General features: G+C 43.4%; 1 protein-coding gene across 5 annotated transcripts in view; it reads left to right on the forward strand.

The window, feature by feature from the left end:
- LOC139542053 (agrin-like) overlaps positions 1 to 22,349 on the forward strand; it is a 409,208-nt gene that overhangs the window by 357,907 nt on the left and 28,952 nt on the right. For 3 of the 5 annotated variants that reach the window (XM_071347046.1, XM_071347049.1, XM_071347048.1), the window contains 8 exons: positions 2,206 to 2,421; positions 2,857 to 3,086; positions 6,517 to 6,651; positions 10,931 to 11,021; positions 13,011 to 13,175; positions 13,834 to 13,945; positions 15,886 to 15,897; positions 19,281 to 19,397. In XM_071347046.1, the coding sequence (XP_071203147.1) occupies positions 2,206 to 2,421; positions 2,857 to 3,086; positions 6,517 to 6,651; positions 10,931 to 11,021; positions 13,011 to 13,175; positions 13,834 to 13,945; positions 15,886 to 15,897; positions 19,281 to 19,397 (1,078 nt within the window). The remainder of the gene's footprint in view (positions 1 to 2,205; positions 2,422 to 2,856; positions 3,087 to 6,516; positions 6,652 to 10,930; positions 11,022 to 13,010; positions 13,176 to 13,833; positions 13,946 to 15,885; positions 15,898 to 19,280; positions 19,398 to 22,349) is intronic. The other 2 variants (XM_071347047.1, XM_071347050.1) reach the window with 1 other exon arrangement.

A 22,349-nucleotide genomic window follows, 5' to 3' on the forward strand; every position in this document is an offset into this window, starting at 1 on the left:
AGCCCATCCTACTGCCAATGTTTGTATATGGAGATTGCATGGCTGTGTGCTCGATTTTATACAGATGTCAGCAACGGGTGTGGCTGAAATAGCCGAATCCACTAATTTGAAGGGGTGTGCCAGTCCAGTTTCGACCCACCTTCTCATTCAAGGGATTTTCTTAATTTTCTACTATTTTACACATTGTATAATAATAGTGAAGACATAAAAACTATGAAATAACACATCTGGAATCATGGAGTAACCAAAAAAAGTTAAACAAATCAAAATATGTTTTAGATTTTAGATTCTTCAAAGTAGCCACCCTTTGCCTTGATGACAGCACACTCTTGGCATTCTCTCAACCAGCTTCACCTGGAATGCTTTTCCAACAGTCTTGAAGGAGTTTCCACATATGCGAGCACTTTTTAGCTGCTTTTCCTTCACACTGCGGTCCAACTCATCCCAAACCATCTCAATTGGTTTGAGGTCGGGGGATTGTGGTGGCCAGGTCATCTGATGCAGCACTCCATCACTCTCCTTCTTGGTCAAATAGCCTTTACACAGCTTGGAGATGTGTTTTGGGGTCATTGTTCTGTTGAAAAACAAATGATAGTACCACTAAGCGCAAACCAGATGGGATGGCGTGTCGCTGCTGAATGCTGTGTTGTAGCCATGCTGGTTAAGTGAATTCTAAATAAATCACAGACAGTGTCACCAGCAAAGCACCCCAACACCATTACACCTCCTCCTCCATGCTTCACGGTGGGAACCCCACATGCGGAGATCATCCCTTCACCTACTATGCGTCTCACAAAAACACGGCGGTTGGAACCAAAAATCTCAAATTTGGACTCATCAGACCAAATTACAGATTTCCACCAGTCTAATGTTTATTGCTTGTGTTTCTTGGCCCAAGCAAGTCTCTTCTTCTTATTGGTGTCCTTTAGGAGTGGTTTCTTTGCAGCAATTCGACCATGAAGGCCTGATTCATGCAGTCTCCTCTGAACAGTTGATGTTGAGATGTGTCTGTTATTTAAACTCTGTGAAGCATTTATTTGGGCTGCAATTTCTGAGGTGCGGTTAACTCTAATGAACTTATCCTCTGCAGCAGAGGTAACTCTGGGTCTTCCTTACCTGTGGCGGTCCTCATGAGAGACAGTTTCATCATAGCGCTTGATGGTTTTTGCGACTGCACTTGAAGAAACTTTCAAAGTTCTTGACACTTTCTGGATTGACTGACCTTCATGTCTTAAAGTAATGATGGACTGTCATTTCCTGTTGCCTATTTGAGATGTTCTTGCCATAATATGGACTTGGTCTTTTACCAAATAGGGCTATCTTCTGTATACCACCCCTACTTTGTCACAACACAAGTGATTGGCTCAAACACATTAAGAAGGAAAGAAATTCCACAAATAACTTTTAACAAAGGCTCACCTGTTCATTGAAATGCATTCCAGGTGACCTCAGGGCGGCAGGGTAGCCAAGTGGTTAGAGCGTTGGGCTGACAAGGTACAAATCTGTTATTCTGCCCCTGAACAAAGCAGTTCCATGTTCCTAGGCCGTCATTGAAAATAAGAATTTGTTCTTAACTGACTTGCCGAGTTAAATAAAGGTAAAATAAATAAAAAAGTAAGCTGAGAGAATACCAAGTGTGTGCAAAGCTGTCATCAAGGGGAAGATACTTTAAAGTATCTCAAATCTAAAATATATTTTGTTTTGTTTAATATGTGTTATTTTATAGTTTTGATTTCTTTACTATTATTCTACAATGTAGAAAATATTAAAAATAAAGAAAAACCCAGGAATGAGTAAGTGTGTTCTAAAATGTTTGACTGGTACTGTATGTGTATATATATATATATATATATATGTGTATATATATATATATATATATATATATATATATATATATATATATATATTATGGACCTACATTCTAACAGTAGCTCTATAAAAGTCACATTAGAGTTGAGGGCAATTTATTATGAGAAATATAGTACCATCAATTCCCAAGTTTTCCTGAGGTACATGTAGGGCAGTTAACCATAGACCTCTAAACTGCTTCCTTCAAAGAAAATATATATACTGAAAAACAAATGCAGTATGGGCCAGTTTCCTGTATCCAGATTAAGCCTATTCCTGGATTAAAAAATCTTCTTTCCATGCAGATACTCCATTGAACATATTATATAAAGATGATGGTTTGCTTCCCACCCCTAGGTTCAACACCGGCTCGGGCACAGGCACACTGGTCAGTAAAGTCCAGGTGAAGCAGGGTCGCTGGTACCAGCTGGTGGTGACGAGGAACCGGCGCAACGCCGTGCTGAGCGTGGATGACGAGCTCCACATCGAGGGCGCCAGCCCGCCCGGCACCGACGGCCTCAACCTGGACACCCACCTCTTCATCGGAGGGGTGCCCGAGGACATGATGACAGAGTAAGGCCTCACATGAAGATGGCATTAGTATGGTTGTATATTAGCAATATATAATTAGTCATGTATTAGTATATATAGAGAAAAGGAGATTGATGGAGAAAGGAGTTGTTGAGTTCTATAAAAACAGTACGGAACTCTCCGGTACCATATTGGTTTATTGAGACGCATACACAGTGAGCATTAGCAGAGGTGCAGGTATTGCTTTTTTCATATTATTTGTTTGTTTTTTCTGTCCAGCACCTGTGTTTTATTTTTCCTATTTTTCACTAAGTTGATTTGAATACCTACTGAATGGCTGATGGTATATTATCATTCACTCTCTTTCTCTCTCTTGCTCTCTCTCTCTCTCACTCCATGTCGGTCTTGCTTTCAACCCCTCTCTCTCTCTCTCTCTCCCTCTCCCCCTCCCGCTCTCTCCATCCCCTTCTCTCTTAGTGTGAAGGAGAGGACCTCCACCGGGACAGGTCTTGTTGGCTGTGTTCGCACGCTGGACGTCAACAACCTGGTGTACAACCTGCAGGAGAAGGGTGGCAACGTGCTCTACGGCACCGGCGTAGGCGAGTGCGGCAACAACCCGTGCCAGCCTAACCCCTGTAAGAACAGTGCCTCCTGCCAGGTCAAGGAGGCTGAGATGTTCCACTGCAAGTGCATCAACAGCTACTCCGGTCAGCCAAACACTATTTCTTTCTAACAACAGGGTCGTAGTCATTAGGCACCAAACAGCTGAAAATGGATCGCAACATCAAGGGACTACCTGCACTTGTCCATTGAGAAACGCCATTGCGACACATTTCAAAATTATTTTTGTTGCATGCCCTAATGAACATGACCCAGACCTCAGTTCTTGGCACCGTAGATTTGAGTTCACAAATAGTATTTGTTTTTGTTTATTTGAATAATTAAACTGCACTTGATTGAGCTTGCCTGGCACAATAGAACCAAATGACATAGTCCCCACAGTAGAAGTCTTCATGGGTCCACCTGTACCTGAATACCCGAGACCAGGTCCGGGACCCGAGCAAGTCCGGATACAGAATTCTAAATAATGTCACAGGTCTGGGTCGGATCTGATATAATTTGTCACGGGTCTTGGGTATATGTAATTGTAACTGACTTGTTTGCAAGGGCCCGTACAGATCTGAATGTGACTGCTGCAGTAGAGAGAGAGAGAGAGAAATATCTTATTTATGTTGCTGCTCTTGCTTTTCACTTGTGTGGACCTTGGCGTGTGTAGCTTGTGGTTGGCCAGTCAATGCTGCAATAGGCTACAGACATAGAGCCTCTCTCCATGTGTGGCAAAAGTTAGGAGCTATCTAATCAATGGAAGATGGAATTAAAAGTTCAAGGAGAGGGATAGGCTTCAACGACCAAGAGGCAACAGGAAGGCTGTTGTTGTTATTTGTAACTCTAGGATGAGAAAGCGCATGCACTGCAACCTCAGTTAGCCAAGCTAGCTAACATTAGCTCTCTTAATTAGCTTCTCCCGGTTTGATGCAGTCAAGACGGGTACCACGTGCTCATATTTGATGATAAATAGCCTAGCTATGGCAGCTATTAGTCTACTATAGCGCGAGTCGGCTTGGTTGGTTGCTGTCTCTCACTTCTCCCTCCCTCCTCACCTTGTCACTCGCTCACAGTATGGCCCCTCTCTTCCTCTTGCGCTTTATCAGCTCCGGTTAATAAAGGAACTTATAAAAATAATTTTTTGCTGCTTCGCCCCACTCGGATCGGATCTGGACCCGACCTGTACGGAAAGGTTCTAGTTGTCTTCGGGTCTGTTCGAAACGGGTCTCTAGATTACATTGTTTATTTATGCATATCGGGTCTGGGTGGGAAAGCCCCAGGTCCATTTCGGAACGGCTCCAACGTTTTGGACCCGTGATTACCTCTACCCCACCGTGCACTCCTCATTGGGCTCAATCCACCGCTCAAAAGTATTTGAAAGTAAGCCAATACTATTTGAACCAATGTCTGAGGAATACACCGCAGTCAGGATTTAGCCATTTGAAAAGCTCACAGCACGTTGCCTCTGTCTTGCTTAAGACTTGTCTGGGATTAGGTGTAGTGCAGTAAAGGAACCCATTGAAGACTATAACCAAATGCTCCCCATCGCCTGGCCTTTACCCCTCTCTCCTCTTTTACAGTGGTCACAGTCCAAGTGCAGTGTCAGGGGCAGAGTGAGTGTTATTTAAGATACTCCTCAAAGAGGTAGGGCTTCAGATGTTTTCGTAAGATGGGCAGGGACTCCGCTGTCCTGACTTTGGAGGGAAGCTGGTTCCGCCATTGGGGTCCAGGACTGAGAAGAGCTTTGGGGGGTGGGAGGGCCAAGAGACCAGAAGTGGCAGAATGCAGTGCTCGGGTTGGGATGTAGGGTTTGAGCATAGCCTAATGCACGAAGGGGCAGTTCCCCTTGCTGCTCCATAGACAAGCACCAGGGTCTTGAAGCGACTGCGAGCTACGACTGGAAGCCAGTGGAGTGTGCAGAGGAGCGGTGTGACATGGGAGAACTTAGGAAGGTTGAACGCAAGGCGGGCTGCGGCGTTATGGATAAGTTGCAGGGGTTTGGTGGCACAAGCCGGGAGCCCAGCCAACAGAGAGTTGCATTAGTCTAGACAGGAGATGACAAGTGCCTGGATTCGGACCTGCACCACTACCTGTGTGAGGAAGGGTTGTACTCTTCAAAGCAGTGACTGCATGAGCAAGTCACTGCTTTGATGTTTGCAGAGAACGACAGTGTCTTGTCCAGGGCCAGGCCAAGGTTCTTTGCACTCTGGGAGGGGGGCACCATGGAGTTGTCAACCATGATGGAGATGTCTTGGAGTGGGCAGGCCTTCCCCGGGAGGATGAGTAGCTCCGTTTTGTCGAGGTTGAGCTTGAGATGGTGGGCCGATATCCAAGCTGAGATGTCTGCCAGGCATGCAGAGATGCGTGTCGCCACCAGTGCGTCAGAAGGGTGGATGGAGAAGAGTAGTTGAGTGGCATCCGCATAGCAATGATTGAAGAAACAATGTGAAGATATGAAAGAGCCAAGTGACTTGGTGTAAAGAGAAAAGAGGAGAGGTCCTAGAACCGAGCCCTGGGGGACACCAGTAGTGAGAGCACGTGGTGCAGACACAGTCGACCTGTCAGGTAGGATGCAATCCAAGGGTTTGCAGATCGTGAGACACCCAACCCTGAGAAGGTGACGAGGAGGATCTGATGGTTCGCAGTGTTGAAGGCAGCAGATAGATCTAGGAGGATGAAAACAGAGGAGAGCGAGTCCGCTTTAGCAGAGCGGAGAGCGTCTGTGACACAGAGGAGATCGGTCTCATTTGAATGAGCCGCCTTGAAGCCTGACTGGTTAGGGTCAAGAAGATAGTTCTGAGAGAGATAACGAGAGAGTTGGTCAGAGACAAGAGGGAGATGGAGTACGAGGGAGGGAGAGAGACGAGAGAAAGATTGTGTGTGTGTGCGTGCGAGAGAGAGTGAGTAACAGGAGAAATTGATGAGAAAGAGTGTAATAGAACTCAGCGGGAGGGGTTAATTACATCATTCTCCTCGCCTCAGGCAGCTCTGGCTACTTAAATAATGACAGCTGAATTGGGATGCGTCCCTGCTAGTGTAGGGCAAAGCCAATTTAGCCATCCGGGAGACATTTCAGCCACCTCTCCCACAGCCAGGAACCGTCTCCATACCCATGACTGCAAAACAGCAAGACAGGGTGCCTGGGTCTTTCCTTAATCTTTCTAAATCCTATTAGAGAAGGACCTCTATTACTAAGGAAAGCATGGAATGAAGGGAAAATGGTCTGAAAGGCCTAGGTTGTATTAATTAGGGCATACAGTAGCAAAACGGTTTGCAATAGAAAATGAAAAAGTTTCTTAGAGTACAACTTAATTGTCCATATGTTACAGAAAACAGCAGTAATTTGTCTTCTGCCCCGTTCTTGTCTTATTGGACAAGTTCAGGTAGTCCCTCCCTTTTTGTCATTTATTTCCCTTTTTGGTGCCTAATGAATACAACCCTGGTTTTTATAAGAGAAGATGGTTTAAAGATTCTGTGGTTTGAGTTCTAACTTGGGGTTGTTGTTTTTTTGTTGGTGTTGGTGAAATATAGGTCCGACGTGCGCCGACACCCACAATCCATGCGAGCCTAACAGATGCCACCCATCGTCCCAGTGTCAGGTGCAACCAGAGGGAGGGTATAAGTGTGAGTGTCCCATGGGCCGCGAGGGACGCCATTGCGAGCAAGGTACTGGCACCTCTTTTTAAAGAATTTAAATCCCCACTGCTTAACCTTTTGTGTCTGTGTTTGAGAGAGAGTGAGCATGTATCTGAGATATAAACTCAGCAAAAAAAGAAACGTCCTCTCACTGTCAACTGCGTTTATTTTCAGCAAACTTAACATGTGTAAATATTTGTATGAACATGACAAGATTCAACAACTGAGACATAAACTGAACAAGTTCCACAGACATGTGACTAACAGAAATTGAATAATGTGTCCCTGAACAAAGGGGGGGGTCAAAATCAAAAGTAACAGTCAGTATCTGGTGTCGCCACCAGCTGCATTAAGTACTGCAGTGCATCTCCTCCTCATGGACTCCACCAGATTTGTCAGTTCTTGCTGTGAGATGTTACCCCACTCTTCCACCAAGGAACCTGCACGTTCTCAGACATTTCTGGGGGGAATGGCCCTAGCCCTCACCCTCCAATCCAACAGGTCCCAGACATGCTCAATGGGATTGAGAATTATTTCATTTTTTTCACCTTTATTTAACCAGGTAGGCCAGTTGAAAACAAGTTCTCATCTACAACTGCGACCTGGCCAAGATAAAGCAAAGCAGTGCGACACAAACAACAACACAGAGTTACACATGGAATAAACAAATGTACAGTCAATAACACAATAGAAAAAATCTATATACAGTGTGTGCAAATGAGGTAAGATTAGGGAGGTAAGTCAATAAAAAGGCCGTAGTGGTGAAGTAATTACAATTTAGCAATTAAACACTGGAATGGTAGATGTGCAGAAGATGAATGTGCAAGTAGAGATACTGGGGTGCAAAGGAGCAAAAAAAAAGATTTAGTTGGATGGGCTATTTACAGATGCGCTATGTACAGGTGCAATGATCTGTGAGCTGCTCTGACAGCTGATGCTTCAAGTTAGTAAGGGAGATATGAGTCTCCAGCTTCAGTGATTTTGCAATTCGTTCCAGTCATTGGCAGCAGAGAACTGGAAGGAAAGGCGACCAAAGGAGGAATTGGCTTTGGAGGTGACCAGTGAAATATACCTCCTGGAGCGCGTGCTATGGGTGGGTAGCATGATGACCAGTGAGCTGAGATAAGGTGGGGCTTTACCTAGCAAAGACTTATAGATGACCTGGAGCCAGTGGGTTTGGCGACGAATATGAAGCGAGGGCCAGCCAATGAGAGCATACAGGTCGCAGTGGTAGGTAGTATATGGGGCTTTGGTGACAAAAACGGATCCGGGCTCTTTGCTGGCTATGGCAGAACACTGTCGTTCCTGTCTTGCAGGAAATCACGCACAGAACGAGCAGTATGGCTGGTGTCATTGCCATGCTGGAGGGTCATGTCAGGATGAGCCTGCAGGAAGGGTACCACATGAGGGAGGAGGATGACTTCCCTTTAACGCACAGTGTTGAGATTGCCTGCAATGACAACAAGCTCAGTCCGGTGATGCTGTGACACACTGCCCCAGACCATGACTGACCCTCCACGTCCAAATCAATCCCGCTCCAGTGTACAGGCCTCGGAGTAAGCTCATTCCTTCGACGATAAATGTCAATCCGACAAACACCCCTGGTGAGACAAAACCACGACTCATCAGTGAAGAGCACTTTTTGCCAGTCCTGTCTGGTCCAGCGACGGTGGGTTTGTGCCCATAGGCGACGTTGTTGCCGGTGATGTCTGGTGAGGACCTGCCTTACAACAGGCCTACAAGCCTTCAGTCCAGCCTCTCTCAGCTTATAGCTGACAGTCAGCACTGATGGAGGGATTGTGCATTCCTGGTGTAGCTTGGGCAGTTGTTGTTGCCATCCTGTACCTGTCCCCGCAGGTGTGATGTTCGGATGTACCGATCCTGTGCAGGTGTTGTTACAGATGGTCTGCCACTGCGAGGACAATCAGCTGTCCGTCCTGTCTCCCTGTAGCGCTGTCTTAGGCGTCTTACAGTACGGACATTGCAATTTATTGCCCTGGCCACATCTGCAGTCCTCATGCCTCCTTGCAGCATGCCTAAGGCACGTTCATGCAGATGAGCAGGGACCCTGGGTATATTTCTTTTTTGGTGTTTTTCAGAGTTAGTAGAAAGGCCTCTTTAGTGTCCTAAGTTTTCATAACTGTGACCTTAATTGCCTACCTTCTGTAAGCTGTTAGTGTCTTAATGACCGTTCCACAGGTGCATGTTCATTAATTGTTTATGGTTCATTGAACAAGCATGGGAAACAGTGTTTAAACCCTTTTCAATGAAGATCTGTGAAGTTATTTGGATTTTTAGGAATTATCTTTGAAGGACATGGTCCTGAAAAGGGGGCGTTTCTTTTTTTGCTGAGTTTATAAAGCATGTCAGTACAGTATGTACATCAGTCTGTGTTTGACTTCAGTTTTTATATGTCGTATCATCGCTACTTAAACTACAAACATTTGATTTAAAAAATAAAACACCAAGCTAATCGTCCTACCTCAATGATCCAGTCAGGATTCAGTGTGGAAGATCTCCCACATTTCAAATGTTCCCTCTTTCCCCTTCCGCTCTTTTCTTCTCCGTGTCGTGCTGCTCCATTTTTTCCATCTTGATTCGGGAGAGAGATTAAATGCAGAGAGACAGGCCGCGCCTCCAGGGTGTCTGGCGCACAGCGGAGCGCTGCGATTGGCCTATCAGGCTGTTAGCGCATCGGCTTCGTTTGTTACAGATCCTTGCCGTAGCCATTCTCCATCTCTCACATGCTCCCCTTTCCACAGGTGTTGTGTTCAAACGCGTTCGCCTCCACTTAGCTCCTAGGGGAAGAAGCATGGGCCACGGCTGGGGAGGAGACCCTAATGTACCGGAGCTGCGTTTGAAGTTTATCATTAGCTCTGGTTTTCATTCACTTTTTTCCTCCACCACCTCTCATTGAAATTCTCATGGATGTTTTCAGAATATAAAGGCTTGAGAATATTTGACTCAATGTATAACAATGAAGGTTGGTGTTCAAAAGTTTAAAAAAACATTGATTAGTACGTAGGCACACAGGCAAAGACAAACGTGCACAGTCTCGTTCATACACTCACAAACGCGCGCTTTCCTAACCTGACTGGGTCGACTAACACCTGAGGAGAACCGCCTCTCGCCTCACCGAGAGGCGGCAAGTCCCAGTTAGCAGGTGATTTAAAATCAATTGGGGTGAACTGAAAATCATTGTGAGGGAAAGAGCATCTCACACTCTGAGGGCTTCAATTAAATCAATGAGATGACTAATGACATCAATCCTCCCATGATGATTAATGAAGAAGTCACTCAGCCTGAATGTCTGGCCGACACAGGGTCTGGATCACGTAACAGAACCATCATTCAGCTTAAGGGCTGTACTGGGAACATTTTAAAGACAGGATCTCTCAGATAAAAATACATCATTCAGTGGCGTATGCTTTAAAGTCTGTACTGGGAACAGTTAAGGCAGGATCTCTCAGATCAGATAAGAAGACCTCATTCAGCTTGTGTATGCTTTAAAGTCTGTACTGGGAACAGTTAAAGACAGATGGTGTCGCCAACCGCCTACTCGAAGGAAGCCCTTGGTAGACATAGTTATACTCACTAATACTAAGTACAAGAGTGTTTTTCCCTAGTACTTGGCTGCTGTCCCCAATGCAACTACATAGAGTTGCTTCGCTGGAACTCGTGTGAGATTTTAGATTCCAACTGTCCATCTCCCTTTACCTTGTCACTCACTTATCTGAGTCCCTGTACCTTATGGCAGAAACATAGCCAGTCCTTTTAAACCATAAGTGCAATTCTCCGCTCAAATTTGCTTGTGACAAGTTGTGTGTGTGTGCATTCAGCTAAAGAAACCGAAATCTTCTCCTGGTCCACTGGCTGAGTTCCGAGGTTGCTCTTTCCTTTCCTTATTATGACAGCTGTTTTGACGGCACACTTCCTTGTTGTGTCTGCAGCAGTGCTCCTATTGTCCTCTCTGTCATTAGCCGTTTCCTACACAATGGCTAATTAGCTTTCTCATCTCCGTCTGCCTCCCCTCCCCGACTCAGTTAGCTAATCCCGACTAATTAGCAAAGAAAAGAGCCTCGCAGCCCCAAACTGTCTGTGTGTGAGTGTGTGTGTGTTTGTGTGGGTGGGTGAAGACTAGGCCACCATTGTTATACAAAATGTACCGCCTGGGTGGGTAGCACTGACTTCAGCCAATGTGCCCCTGACAGACTGCATAAGCCTTCTTACTGTCGTAAGCATGCACAGTGCTATCGTAAGGAGGACATAATGCCTGTTGTAATGCATTCCATTTGCGTTTCATCTTCAGTGTCGGACAAGAAAGGGACCTACATGCCTTCCTTTAGTGGCGACTCTTACCTGGAGCTGAAGGGACTGCACACCTACGGTCACGCTCTCCAGTAAGTCAAATGCAAATTCCACTACACACAGACATGCAGACACACGCGTATACTCACACACGACACCATATGTGTCCACGAAGACACCGTCGCTGATATTTGAGTGTATTCCGGTGCTGTATCGTAAAGGCATATTGATCTCCAGGAGTAGGTACACAGGAGCTGTAACTTGCTGTGATGGCAGATAGATACTTAAAGCTGTGCCTCCAGCAGGACACTCTGGTGATGAATTGGATATCGTTAAATGGAACGGAACAGATAATTGTCCTCCTGCTTAGAAATACTATTCCGTAGAAATATCATTAATGAAATGTTTATGTTGTCCTCGATGGTGGGAATTATTTTCAGTCTTGTTTAGGTTACACGAAAGATCACACAAGTACAGCTATCGTCACATGCAACATTGTTACATGATGTAAAGACCAGATGGACATAACAGTAGACAGACAGGCATGGTAGACAAGTGTTTAAGGGATAGGCGTCCCGTCAACGGGACAGTTGTAAATCACGCAGCGCCTTGGGTCACGATTGCGGATTTTAGAGAAACAAATGTCGGTACATATTAGTGTGTTATATCGTCTGAAAGCTTACTTTAAAAAAAATATAACTGCACTGTCCAATTTACAGTAGCTATTACTGCGAAAAAATGCCATGCTATTGTTTGAGGAGAGCTCCTAACAACAATATACTTTTTTCACCGCGATAGGTTTGATAAATTCACCTCTGAAGGTGAAATGTGTACTTACATTCTGAAATCTTTGATTTATCATCCAAAGAGTCCCAGAGATAACATGAAGTGTCGTTTTGTTAGATAAAATCCCGTTTCATATCCTAAAAAGGTCCATATAGCACGCATGATCCATTTTGAATTTTCACTCGTTCAATTTGCAAAGAAAGGAATCTGTGAAAATCTCACCTTTAACGTTATTTCAACCAGTCAAATCACGTTTGTATGTATTCCTCGGAGATCCTAGAACGTATCCAGACTTCAATATCATTAGGGGTGTAGTATATCCTATAGGACACCATATTTGGTCAGAGAGCGACGCCTTCATGGCACGCCGATGATGCGGGTGGTCTTCACTTGAACGACGCTAACTTTGTCAAATAAGCACCAATCGGGTTCAAACAAAGCTAGCTAGATGGCCAATGAGCTCGAATTTACGGGAGTATCCGGAAACCCTGTATCTGTCCTAAAATGTAGCTACTGACCTTGTATGACAGCATGCCTTTTCATTTTGGACAAAAATTATAAGAATATTCAGAGTTATGAAGTTATGAAAACTGTTTGTTTTGCAAATGTTGAACATAATATGGCTACTAATACTGGAAAAGCTAAATCAAAGTCCAAGAATACAGATGTGACGATATTCTTGCAGAAAAATGTAATATGTTTGCAGATGTCTTCTTCACGATTTGCCCAAATTTACCTGGGGACTTCACACTAAAAGTCTTGTAGTTCACTCATACTACAAGTTATCCATCTGAAACTCTGCACATACACTGCTGCCATCTTGTGGACACCATCGAAATTACAAGCAGAGTGATGGCTGGAACTGGGACGTTTCTGTTGCATTTCAAAGATGGTGGTAGAAAAAAAATATATATATATTTTCTTTGTATTTTCTTCTACCAGATATATTGTTTTATTCTCCTACATTCAATTCACATTTCCACAATCTTCAAAGTGTTTCCTTTCAAATGGTACAAAGAATATGCATATCCTTGCTTCAGGTCCTGAGCTACAGGCAGTTAGATTTGGGTATGTCATTTAGGCGAAAAATTTGTTTTTTTAAAGGGGGCTATCCCGAAGAAGTTTTAATACCAGGTCTGGCCTCCATTCCGCCATGGTGTTTGTTTACCATTGTTGTTGGTCTTCTGTCTGTTTGTTTACTGCTGTTTTTTATGTTTAGTCTGGCACTTGTTTACTATTGTTGTATGTGTTTTTGTCTGTGCCTGGTTGTTTACTCATGTTTGTTTTGTCTGCAGCCAAAAGGTCAGCATGACGGTGGTGCTTATGGCCAACGAATCCAACGGTATGATATTCTACAATGGCCAGAAGACCGACGGCAAAGGGGACTTCATCTCCCTCTCCCTCAACGACGGCATCCTGGAGTTTCGCTACGACCTAGGCAAGGGCCCAGCCGTCATCAGGTGGGTACCACACTAGAACCCCATAGTGACTCTAGTCTGAAACCCCATAGTGACTCTAGTCTGAAACCCCATAGTGACTCTAGTCTGAAACCCCATAGTGACTCTAGTCTGAAACCCCATAGTGACTCTAGTCTGAAACCCCATAGTGACTCTAGTCTGAAACACCATAGTGACTCTAGTCTGAAACACCATAGTGACTAATCTAGATCCCTATGTTGACTTTAGTTTAGAACCCCATAGTGATTCTAGTCTAGAAACAAATAGTGATTCTAGTCTAGAAACAAATAGTGACTCTCGTCTAGAACCCCATAGCAACTAATCTAGAACCACATAGCGACTCATGTCTAGAACCCCGTAGTGTCGCAGGTCTTAAACCGCATAACAACTAATCTTCTAGCCGATAGCAACTCTAGTCCAGAACCCCATAACGACTCTTATCTAGAACTCCATAGCTACTCTAGTCTAGACACCTATTTATTTTCATTTTACCTTTATTTAACTAGGCAAGTCAGTTAAGAACGAATTCTTATTTTCAATGACGGCCTAGGAGTCCTTGTTAACTGGGTTATTGTTGTCTCTTGATTTTGGATTGTACTTGTGTGTGTTGCTTTGAGACGTCCCTGACCTCTTGGCTCGTTTGTCTGCTCCTCTCATGCAGGAGTAAAGATAAGATCAAGATGGGCGTGTGGAACACAGTGAATCTGGAGAGGGCCAGTCGCAAGGGAGAGATCAACATAAACGGAAAGGACCCAGTCAGGGGAGAGTCGCCGGTGAGACAGAGAGAGCTAGCATGCTAGGCTAATCATGATTGTCCTGATTTATGATTAGCCTAGCTATTAGCATGCAAGGCAAACTGGATATGAATATACTCTGCATAGCTGCTAGCATGCTAGGCTAATCATGATTGTCATGATTTATGATTAGCCTAGCTATTAGCATGCAGGGCAAACTGGATATGAATATACTCTACATAGCTGCTAGCATGCAAGGCTAATCATGATTATCATGATTTATGATTAGCCTAGCTATTAGCATGCAGGGCAAACTGGATATGAATTTACTCTGCATAGCTGCTAGCATGCAAGGCTAATCATGATTATCATGATTTATGATTAGCCTAGCTATTAGCATGCAAGGCAATATCCAGCTTTGCTTATGCTTAGCCTGCGCTACTGTGTGTGTGTGTGTACATGCGTGTCACTGTAGCACCACATCCTTGGCCATGCATACAGGCCCTTATCAATGGAGCTGTTCAACTCAGTGCACTCTTTACTCCCAGAGTGCACTGATGATAACACACCAGAGCTGACTCTGCAAAACGCTTACCTAGTTGAGGTCGTCCATAAGGCCATACACGCTACCAGGGTTGTGTTTGAAAACACATTCCACTGTATTCTGATAGCTCGTCAAGGTAAGAAATAGTACGCTGGAGACATAAAGGGCACGTTTGACAGGCGGTCTCTGATTTGGAAATGTCTTATTTCCCTCCTTTTTAGAATCATTTTTATCTGCCATCTTTGCATCTGCTGAAAGGCCGACACAGAAGTATGATCTTGTTCTTATTTGCTGCAAAACATCCTCCATGGCCTGAGTGGTATACACCCATTAGTATGACTTTACTTATTCCTTTTAGCTCCTAGTGAAGCAAAGATCCCCAATAGTGCAGCCCATTAATATGTACATGCAAGTTTCATTGTCACATGCACAAGTACAGTTATTATCATTATTACATTATTTTAACCCATGCTCTTAAACTCTAGGGAGGTAGATATATAGATGGAGAGATGGGAAAAATAAAGACTGATAATCAAGCAATAAACCAGGTACATGGGCCTAAGTGAGAGCAATCTAATAGCCAGATACAGTATGTCTGCAAGTCATCCAATTATATTAAACAGAGTAATTTGTGATTAGGAACATGTACACCCGCATGCAAGTCAACTCCAAAGCCACCGCCTCCAGAATGCATGCTGTCACTTTTTCTTCTCTTTTCTTTTTGTCTTCCTGTCCTCCGTAAAGTAATTGTGTTTCCCTACTGCAAAGGAGGCAGAAAATCGTATTAAAAGACGAGAACAGGGAGAGGGTGAGAAAGATGGGGATGAGTGGAGGCCAGTGATGGAGGAGCTCAATGCATAGAGGCCCCATGCAGGATATAGTTGGCAGCTCATTTTCTCCTACTCCTGCATTTACAATGAAGATGGGAAGCCAGGAAGTCCCACTGCACTCAGACAGCCTAGCATCTTTGATATAGATACCTTATATAAAGTTATTAATTTATACCTGGGATGGGAATTTCTGTGATTCAGGACATCTAAAAACAGAATATTTCAGTCAAATCCAGAAGGAGATTTTAAAAAGACAAAATTTCACGTCAAATCCATGCATGCTTTTTCTCACAAACAGAAATAACACTGTCTGCATTGGCTGGCAAATGGTGGATCCAAATTATGTTTGAGCCACAGCTGCAACTTCCTTAAGCACAATTATTGTTTCTCATTTATTTTTAGTGGCAGCCTTTCTGTCTTGTCCATGACCTTTAGGCTTCACAGTTTGTGTTGTGTTATGCAGTTTTATGTTGGTCCGGGGTGTGCATTTGAGTGTGTGTGTTGCCTGTTTCTCCACACACCACCGTCCATTGATCTCTCTCTTCTGATAACCTTTTTCCCCTCCCGTGTTCTTTTCTCTTACTGTGTGCTGTCTGGAAACTAAGAAATCACGCAAGGTAATAAGACAAGTGCCATCCACCTCCTTTGACATATTTCATATTTCCACTTTCAGCTCCAATTTCAGTTCGCCACTTCTCACCCCCATGCTCCACCATACGACAGTTATTAGACTATAGAACTGACAGGGGAAAAGGGTCTGTATTTAGTATTACCATTTCATACACTGTACCAAAGTAGAGACATTTGTTGAACTAGGTTTGGCTTTCACCTCAGTCCATCTGCTGTGGAGGCGGAAGAAGGAAGTGAGGGAAGTTATCTTTCTGGCCGCCATTGTTCCTCGCAACAATGAAACTTCTTAAGGCCCTTTCTCACCAAGTCCGTTATTTTCGTCTGAGTAATTTCAACAACAAAAAATGTATAAGAGCGTGTCTTGTTTATGACACCGTTCCCACCAATTGTGAGATACTGTACTGCCGCAATCCGTCACTTATTTATTCGGAACAGGTTCTATTTTTGTGTCTTTTCACATGTGAAAATAAGCTGTTGACCGATAGTAATTGTTATCTGGGACAGTGGCAGTCAGGCGGTGCACTGACAGGTCGGTGGGTTCATTGTGTGAACAAAATAATTAATTCATTAATTTCTCTCTGCCTGTTTTTTACATTTGCAATGCTTCAGTGGAGCACGGTATCAATTTAGCCAAATTGCTACACATCACTCTCGCCATTCAAACTTCCCTGCAAATTCAATACCAACGATTTAGCCGATTTTCTAGCCATTCAGCAAGCAAGGGGATCGATCAATGCTTCTCTCCTTGAATAGGCCTAGGCCTATAAGTACATTTTTTGTTGTTGCTTGAAATACATTTCAAACTGTATCGTTGGTCAATATCTAAATATAGAGGCTACTTGTTCAAGAGCTAGAGAGAGGGGGAAGAGTTGCCAGTGGAGATGTGTGAATTGCGCGAGGAGTGAAGAAGGAGATGTGCAAGTTAAGTTAGTTAATATATGAATGCATAATTCGAATAGCCTATACATTAGGCTATGTATTATATGCCTGCTAAAGTGAATCTAGGTGACCATCTGCCAGAGTTTATCTTTTTTAATAAGTGGTTGCACAGATTTAGATAAAGCACTCAAATGTAAAATGTAGTGTTAACGTAACCGCCCGTTGCTTCACAAAAATGTATCAACGGGTGATCGTTAGGCTATGGATAAGTTGTGTGCATGTGTTTCTATTTTCTAATGGTTGTCAATTACATCTTCATATACCCTAAATCACAGTTGTCTCTATCTCCCACTTAAAACTTTCCTCGTCAATTTACGCGATAGGCTACATTGATTTAGCATTATCCTATAGACTCGTTTTTGATATCCTACAGAAGTGATTTGAAGCTAAGGCAAGGTTATTGCAGTAATACATTTTTGGGGAAGGAGAAACGTGATTTGCTTATGTCTGAGTGAGATGCGCTTCAGGCGGCTTTGATTGATGGGTCCTTTTAGGTGCGTGTATGAGTTCGCTAATTTTCTATGCTTAGCCTGTCTAGGCTTAATCTCTTTAATCCAACAGAAAGAAAATTTAAGTCAGCAAGTGTCATGATGTACAGCATATGTGCGAGGAACGACGACAGGTTCCAGTTTTGCATCTCCTCCACTTATTGAATGAAACGTAGCCATTCTCCATTCATGATCAATCCTATAGGATGAATAGCCTATCCTAATATTTTCAGTAGCATATAATTTTTCCAGTAGCCTACTATATGATTTGCTTCTCATTAAATGTGTCTCTCTAGCCACTTTGAACAAGGAATTGCCTTTGAGAATGACCTCAGCAGCGTTGGTGATGTTATGCAAATTCTTCGGACTGGTTTAGTCCGTCAAAATCGGAATCTGTATTTTTGGGGAATTGGGATGAAAAGATCGCACCGCAGTTGATGAGAAAAGGCTGCGTGGGCGGAGATATCTCACCGATTCTGTGTGGCAGTCGAGAGCGAGAAGAAGATCAAGGCGAGAAGAATGAGAAAGAGAGTGAGGTGCCAAGCAGGGCTGTTCTTTTGTCATCAACATTCTCTTCTCGAAAGAGAAACAAAATGTTCTACATCAACTCACTTACTCACTTGATCACTCACTCACTTGATCACTCACTCACTTGATCACTCACTTACTTACTCAATCACTCACCCATAACAGCACTGGCATTACCAACAACACCCATGCCATTAGATATACTGGTCTGTTACCAGAGTTAGAGTATCTCATTCCAATTCACTCCTCTTCAGGAATCTAATATGACCTTTCAAATTGATAGAAGCCATGTTTATTATACGATGGCCAAAGTACAACTTCATAATAATGGACTGGATGTATATATCCAAATCGTTTTACAATGTAACTGGAAGAATTGCATGTCAACTTGTATCGAATACAGGTTGAGTTGATCCCAACCCGTTACTCTTCACTTGAGCATTGCCTTCAGCTAAAGTGGGCACTTAGTCCTTCCCACAAGAGGCAGCCATAGCTGGACTGTAGGTGACCCAACTGACTGGGCTCTCGGAGCCCACTCCAGGTGCACCACACAGCCGTGGGGTTAGCGAACCCCCACTGCCCTCCACCCTCCAGCTCCCATCTCAAATAGAAGCACAATCCCATGCCAGCTTTCAAACACAACCGATGTTTACTTGGCAACTTCCATCATTTTTTACACCAATTACCTCATCTTTTCCCTCTAGTAATTACTGGCCTACATAAAAAGAAATATCTGCAATTCCTCCCGAAGAGGGGGCCTGTACTTTCTCTTTCGTAATTGAAGCCAATTCCCCTGCGGGTTGCTGTATGAACCTGATTTCATGGTCCTCCACCACACAAATTAACGGCCAATTATAGGCTGCTGCTCGCTCGGCGCCGGAAAGGTCTTCAGTACAACCAGTCATTCATTAGAGAGACTTTCATAAAAATAACGGCATCCATATCGTCACTCCAGCCGCACCAGCTGACTTTCTATTGTAGCCCTTGTGTTTTGTACCAGATAACAAATAATTGACTGCTTGGCGAGTTGCACAGAAATCAATTATATTTTATCAAGTGTATTGATGTGGAAAAGGTGGTAGCACAGTTAGTGAATTGTCCTGCATGCACTATATAGATATATCTTTCAAAGGAGAAATATTTTTCGCTGGGACAGCTATTAGTCTCATTGTGCTACTGTATGGCTCAAAAACTAAAAAACTAGTCTCATTTGAATCAAAACAGAAGTGATTGATCAGGTGTGGTTATAGTCCCTGTGGTAGGGTTCTAGACCATTTGGTAGGGTTCTAGTCCCTGTTATTCTAGAGTTCTAGTCTGCTAGGGTTCTAGTCCCTGTTATGGTAGGGTTATAGTCCTTGTGGTAGGGTTCCATACCCTGTTATTATAGGGTTCTAACACTTGTGTCCTATCTCCAGAACCAACACACCGCTCTCAACCTGAAGGAGTCTCTGTTCGTGGGTGGTGCTCCTGATTTCAGCCGGCTAGCGAGGGCCGCCTCGCTCAAAGATGGCTTCAACGGGGCCATTCAGAAGGTGAATATCCTGTCCCCACACACACTATTCATACAAAAGCAGATATTTTTTGCCAGACACCCTGTTCAAAAGGTTGTGCAAAAGTTTCTTTACATTTGACCAATTATCAACAACTATAAATGATTTCATTTAAAATAGGTAGGTTTTTGACATCTTTTAACTGTGACACAATGTTGAATCCACCTTACACATGGATACATATATTTTGACACGATTTAGTGATGGACAATAACTATCATCTACCTAAACATGATGACCTTCACAGTGACCCCAACTATTGTAAGGTCAGCTGTGTCTGAGTGTTGTTTTAGTGTTGTAGGGTGAGAACTGTGCTGACACAGTTCCACAGAACGAAATACAACACGGTCAAATCTGTATCTACACTACCGTTCAAAAGTTTGGGGTCACTTACAAATGTCCTTGTTTTTGAAAGAAAAGCACATTTTTTTGGTATATTAAAATAACATCAAATTGATCAGAAATACAGTGTAGACATTGTTAATGTTGTAAATGACTATTGTAGCTGGAAACGGCTGATTTTTTTTATGGAATATCTACATAGGCGTACAGAGGCCCATTATCAGCAACCATCACTCCTGTGTTCCAATGGCACGTTGTGTTAGGTAATCCAAGTTTATCATTTTAAAAGGCTAATTGATCATTAGAAATCCCCTTTGCAATTATGTTAGCACAGCTGAAAACTGTAGTTCTGGTTAAAGAAGCAATAGACTAGTTGAGAATCTGGCGCGTCAGCATTTGTGGGTTCGATTACAGCCTCAAAATGGCCAGAAACAAAGAACTTTCTTCTGAAACTCGTCAGTCTATTCTTGTTTTGAGAAATTAAGGCTATTCCATGTGGCCTTCTAGGATGCTGGCCTTCTAGGCAGAGTTCCAGTGTCTGTGTTCTTGCCCATCTTAATCTTTTATTTTTATTGGCCAGTCTGAGATATTGCTTTTTCTTTGCAACTCTGCCTAGAAGGCCAGCATCCCGGAGTCGCCTCTTCACTGTTGACGTTGAGACTGGTGTTCTTGAAATGTGCTTATTGACTGACCTTCATGTCTTAAAGTAATGATGGACTGTCATTTCTCATTGCTTATTTGAGCTGTTCTTTCCATAATATGGACTTGGTCTTTTACCAAATAGGGCTATCTTCTGTATACCCCCTACCTTGTCACAACACAACTGATTGGCTCAAATGCATTAAGAAGGAAAAAAAATCAGACAAATTAACTTTTAACAAGGCACACCTGTTCATTGAAATGCATTCCAGGTGACTACGTCATGAAGCTGGTTGAGAGAATACCAAGAGTGTGCAAAGCTGTCATCAAGGCAAAGGGTGGCTACTTTGAAGAATCTCAAATATAAAATATATTTTCATTTGTTTAACACTTTTTTGGTTACTACATGATTCCATATGTGTTATTTCATAGTTTTGATGTCTTCACTATTATTCTACAATGTAGAAAATAGTAAAAATTAAGATAAACCCATGAATGAGTAGGTGTGTCCAAACTTTTGACTGGTACTGTATGTACAGTGCATTCGGAAAGTATTCAGATTACTTTTTCCACATTTTGTTACGTTCCAGCCTTATTCTAAAATTGATTAAATAAAAATGTTCCTCATCATTCTACACACAATAACCCATAATGACAAAGCGAAAACTGGTTTTTAGCCATTTTTGCACATTTATTTAAAAAATGTATATACCTTATTTACATACCAATTCAGACCCTTTGCTATGAGACTCGAAATAGAGCTCAGGTGCATCCTGTTTCCATTGATCATCCTTGAGATGTTTCTCCAACTTGATTGGAGTCCAACTGTGGTAAATTAAATTGGTTGGACATGGAAAGGCACACACATCTATTTAAGGTCCCACCATTGACAGTGCATGCCAGAACAAAACCCAAGCCGTGAGGTCAAAGGAATTGTCCGTAAAGCTCCGAGACAGGATTGTGTTGAGGCACAGATCTGGAGAAGGGAACCAAAAAAGGTCTGCAGTATTGAAGGTCCCCAAGAACACAGTGGCCTCCATCATTCTTAAATGGAAGAAGTTTGGAACCACCAAGACTTTTCCTAGAGCTGGTCATACGTTCAAACTGAGCAATCGTTCGAGAAGGGCCTTGGTCAGGGAGGTGACCAAGAAACCGATGGTCACTGAAACAGCTCTAGAGAGATGGGAGAACCTTCCAGAAGGACAACCATCTCTGCAGCACTCCACCATTCAGGCCTTTATAATAGAGTTGCCAGATGGAAGCCACTACTCAGTAAAAGGCACATGACAGCCCGCTTGGAGTTTACCAAAAGGCACCTAAAGACTCTCATACCATGAGAAGCAAGATAATCTGGTCTGATGAAACCCAGATTAAACTCTTTGGCTGGAATGCAAAGCATCACGTTTGGAGGAAACCAGGCACCGCTCATCACCTGACCAATACCATCCCAACAGTGAAGCATGGTGGTGGCAGAATCATGCAGTGGGGATGTTTTTCCGCAGCAGGGAGAGGGAGACTAGTCAGGATCGAGGGAAAGATGAACAGTGCAAAGTACAGAGAGCTCCTTAATGGAAACCTACTCCAGACCTCTCAGGACTTCAGACTGTGGTGAAGGTTCACCTTCCAACAGGACAACAACCCTAAGAGCACAACCAAGACAACGCAGGAGTGGCTTCGGGACAAGTCTCTGAATGTCCTTCAGTGTCGCAGCCAGAGCCAGGACTTGAGACCTGAAAATAGCTGTGCAGCGACGCTCCCCATCCAACCTGACAGAGCTTGAGAAGATCTGCAGAGAAGTGTGAGAAACTCCACAAATACAGTTGTGGCAAGCTTGTAGCACCATACCCAAGAAGACCTGGGGCTGTAATCGCTGCCAAAGGTGATTCAACAAAGTACTGAGTAAAGGGTCTGAGTACTTCAGTTTTTTATTTTTAATACATTTGCTGAAAATAA

This window comes from Salvelinus alpinus, chromosome 17, assembly GCF_045679555.1.
Source record: "Salvelinus alpinus chromosome 17, SLU_Salpinus.1, whole genome shotgun sequence".
Classification (NCBI taxonomy): Eukaryota; Metazoa; Chordata; class Actinopteri; order Salmoniformes; family Salmonidae; genus Salvelinus; species Salvelinus alpinus.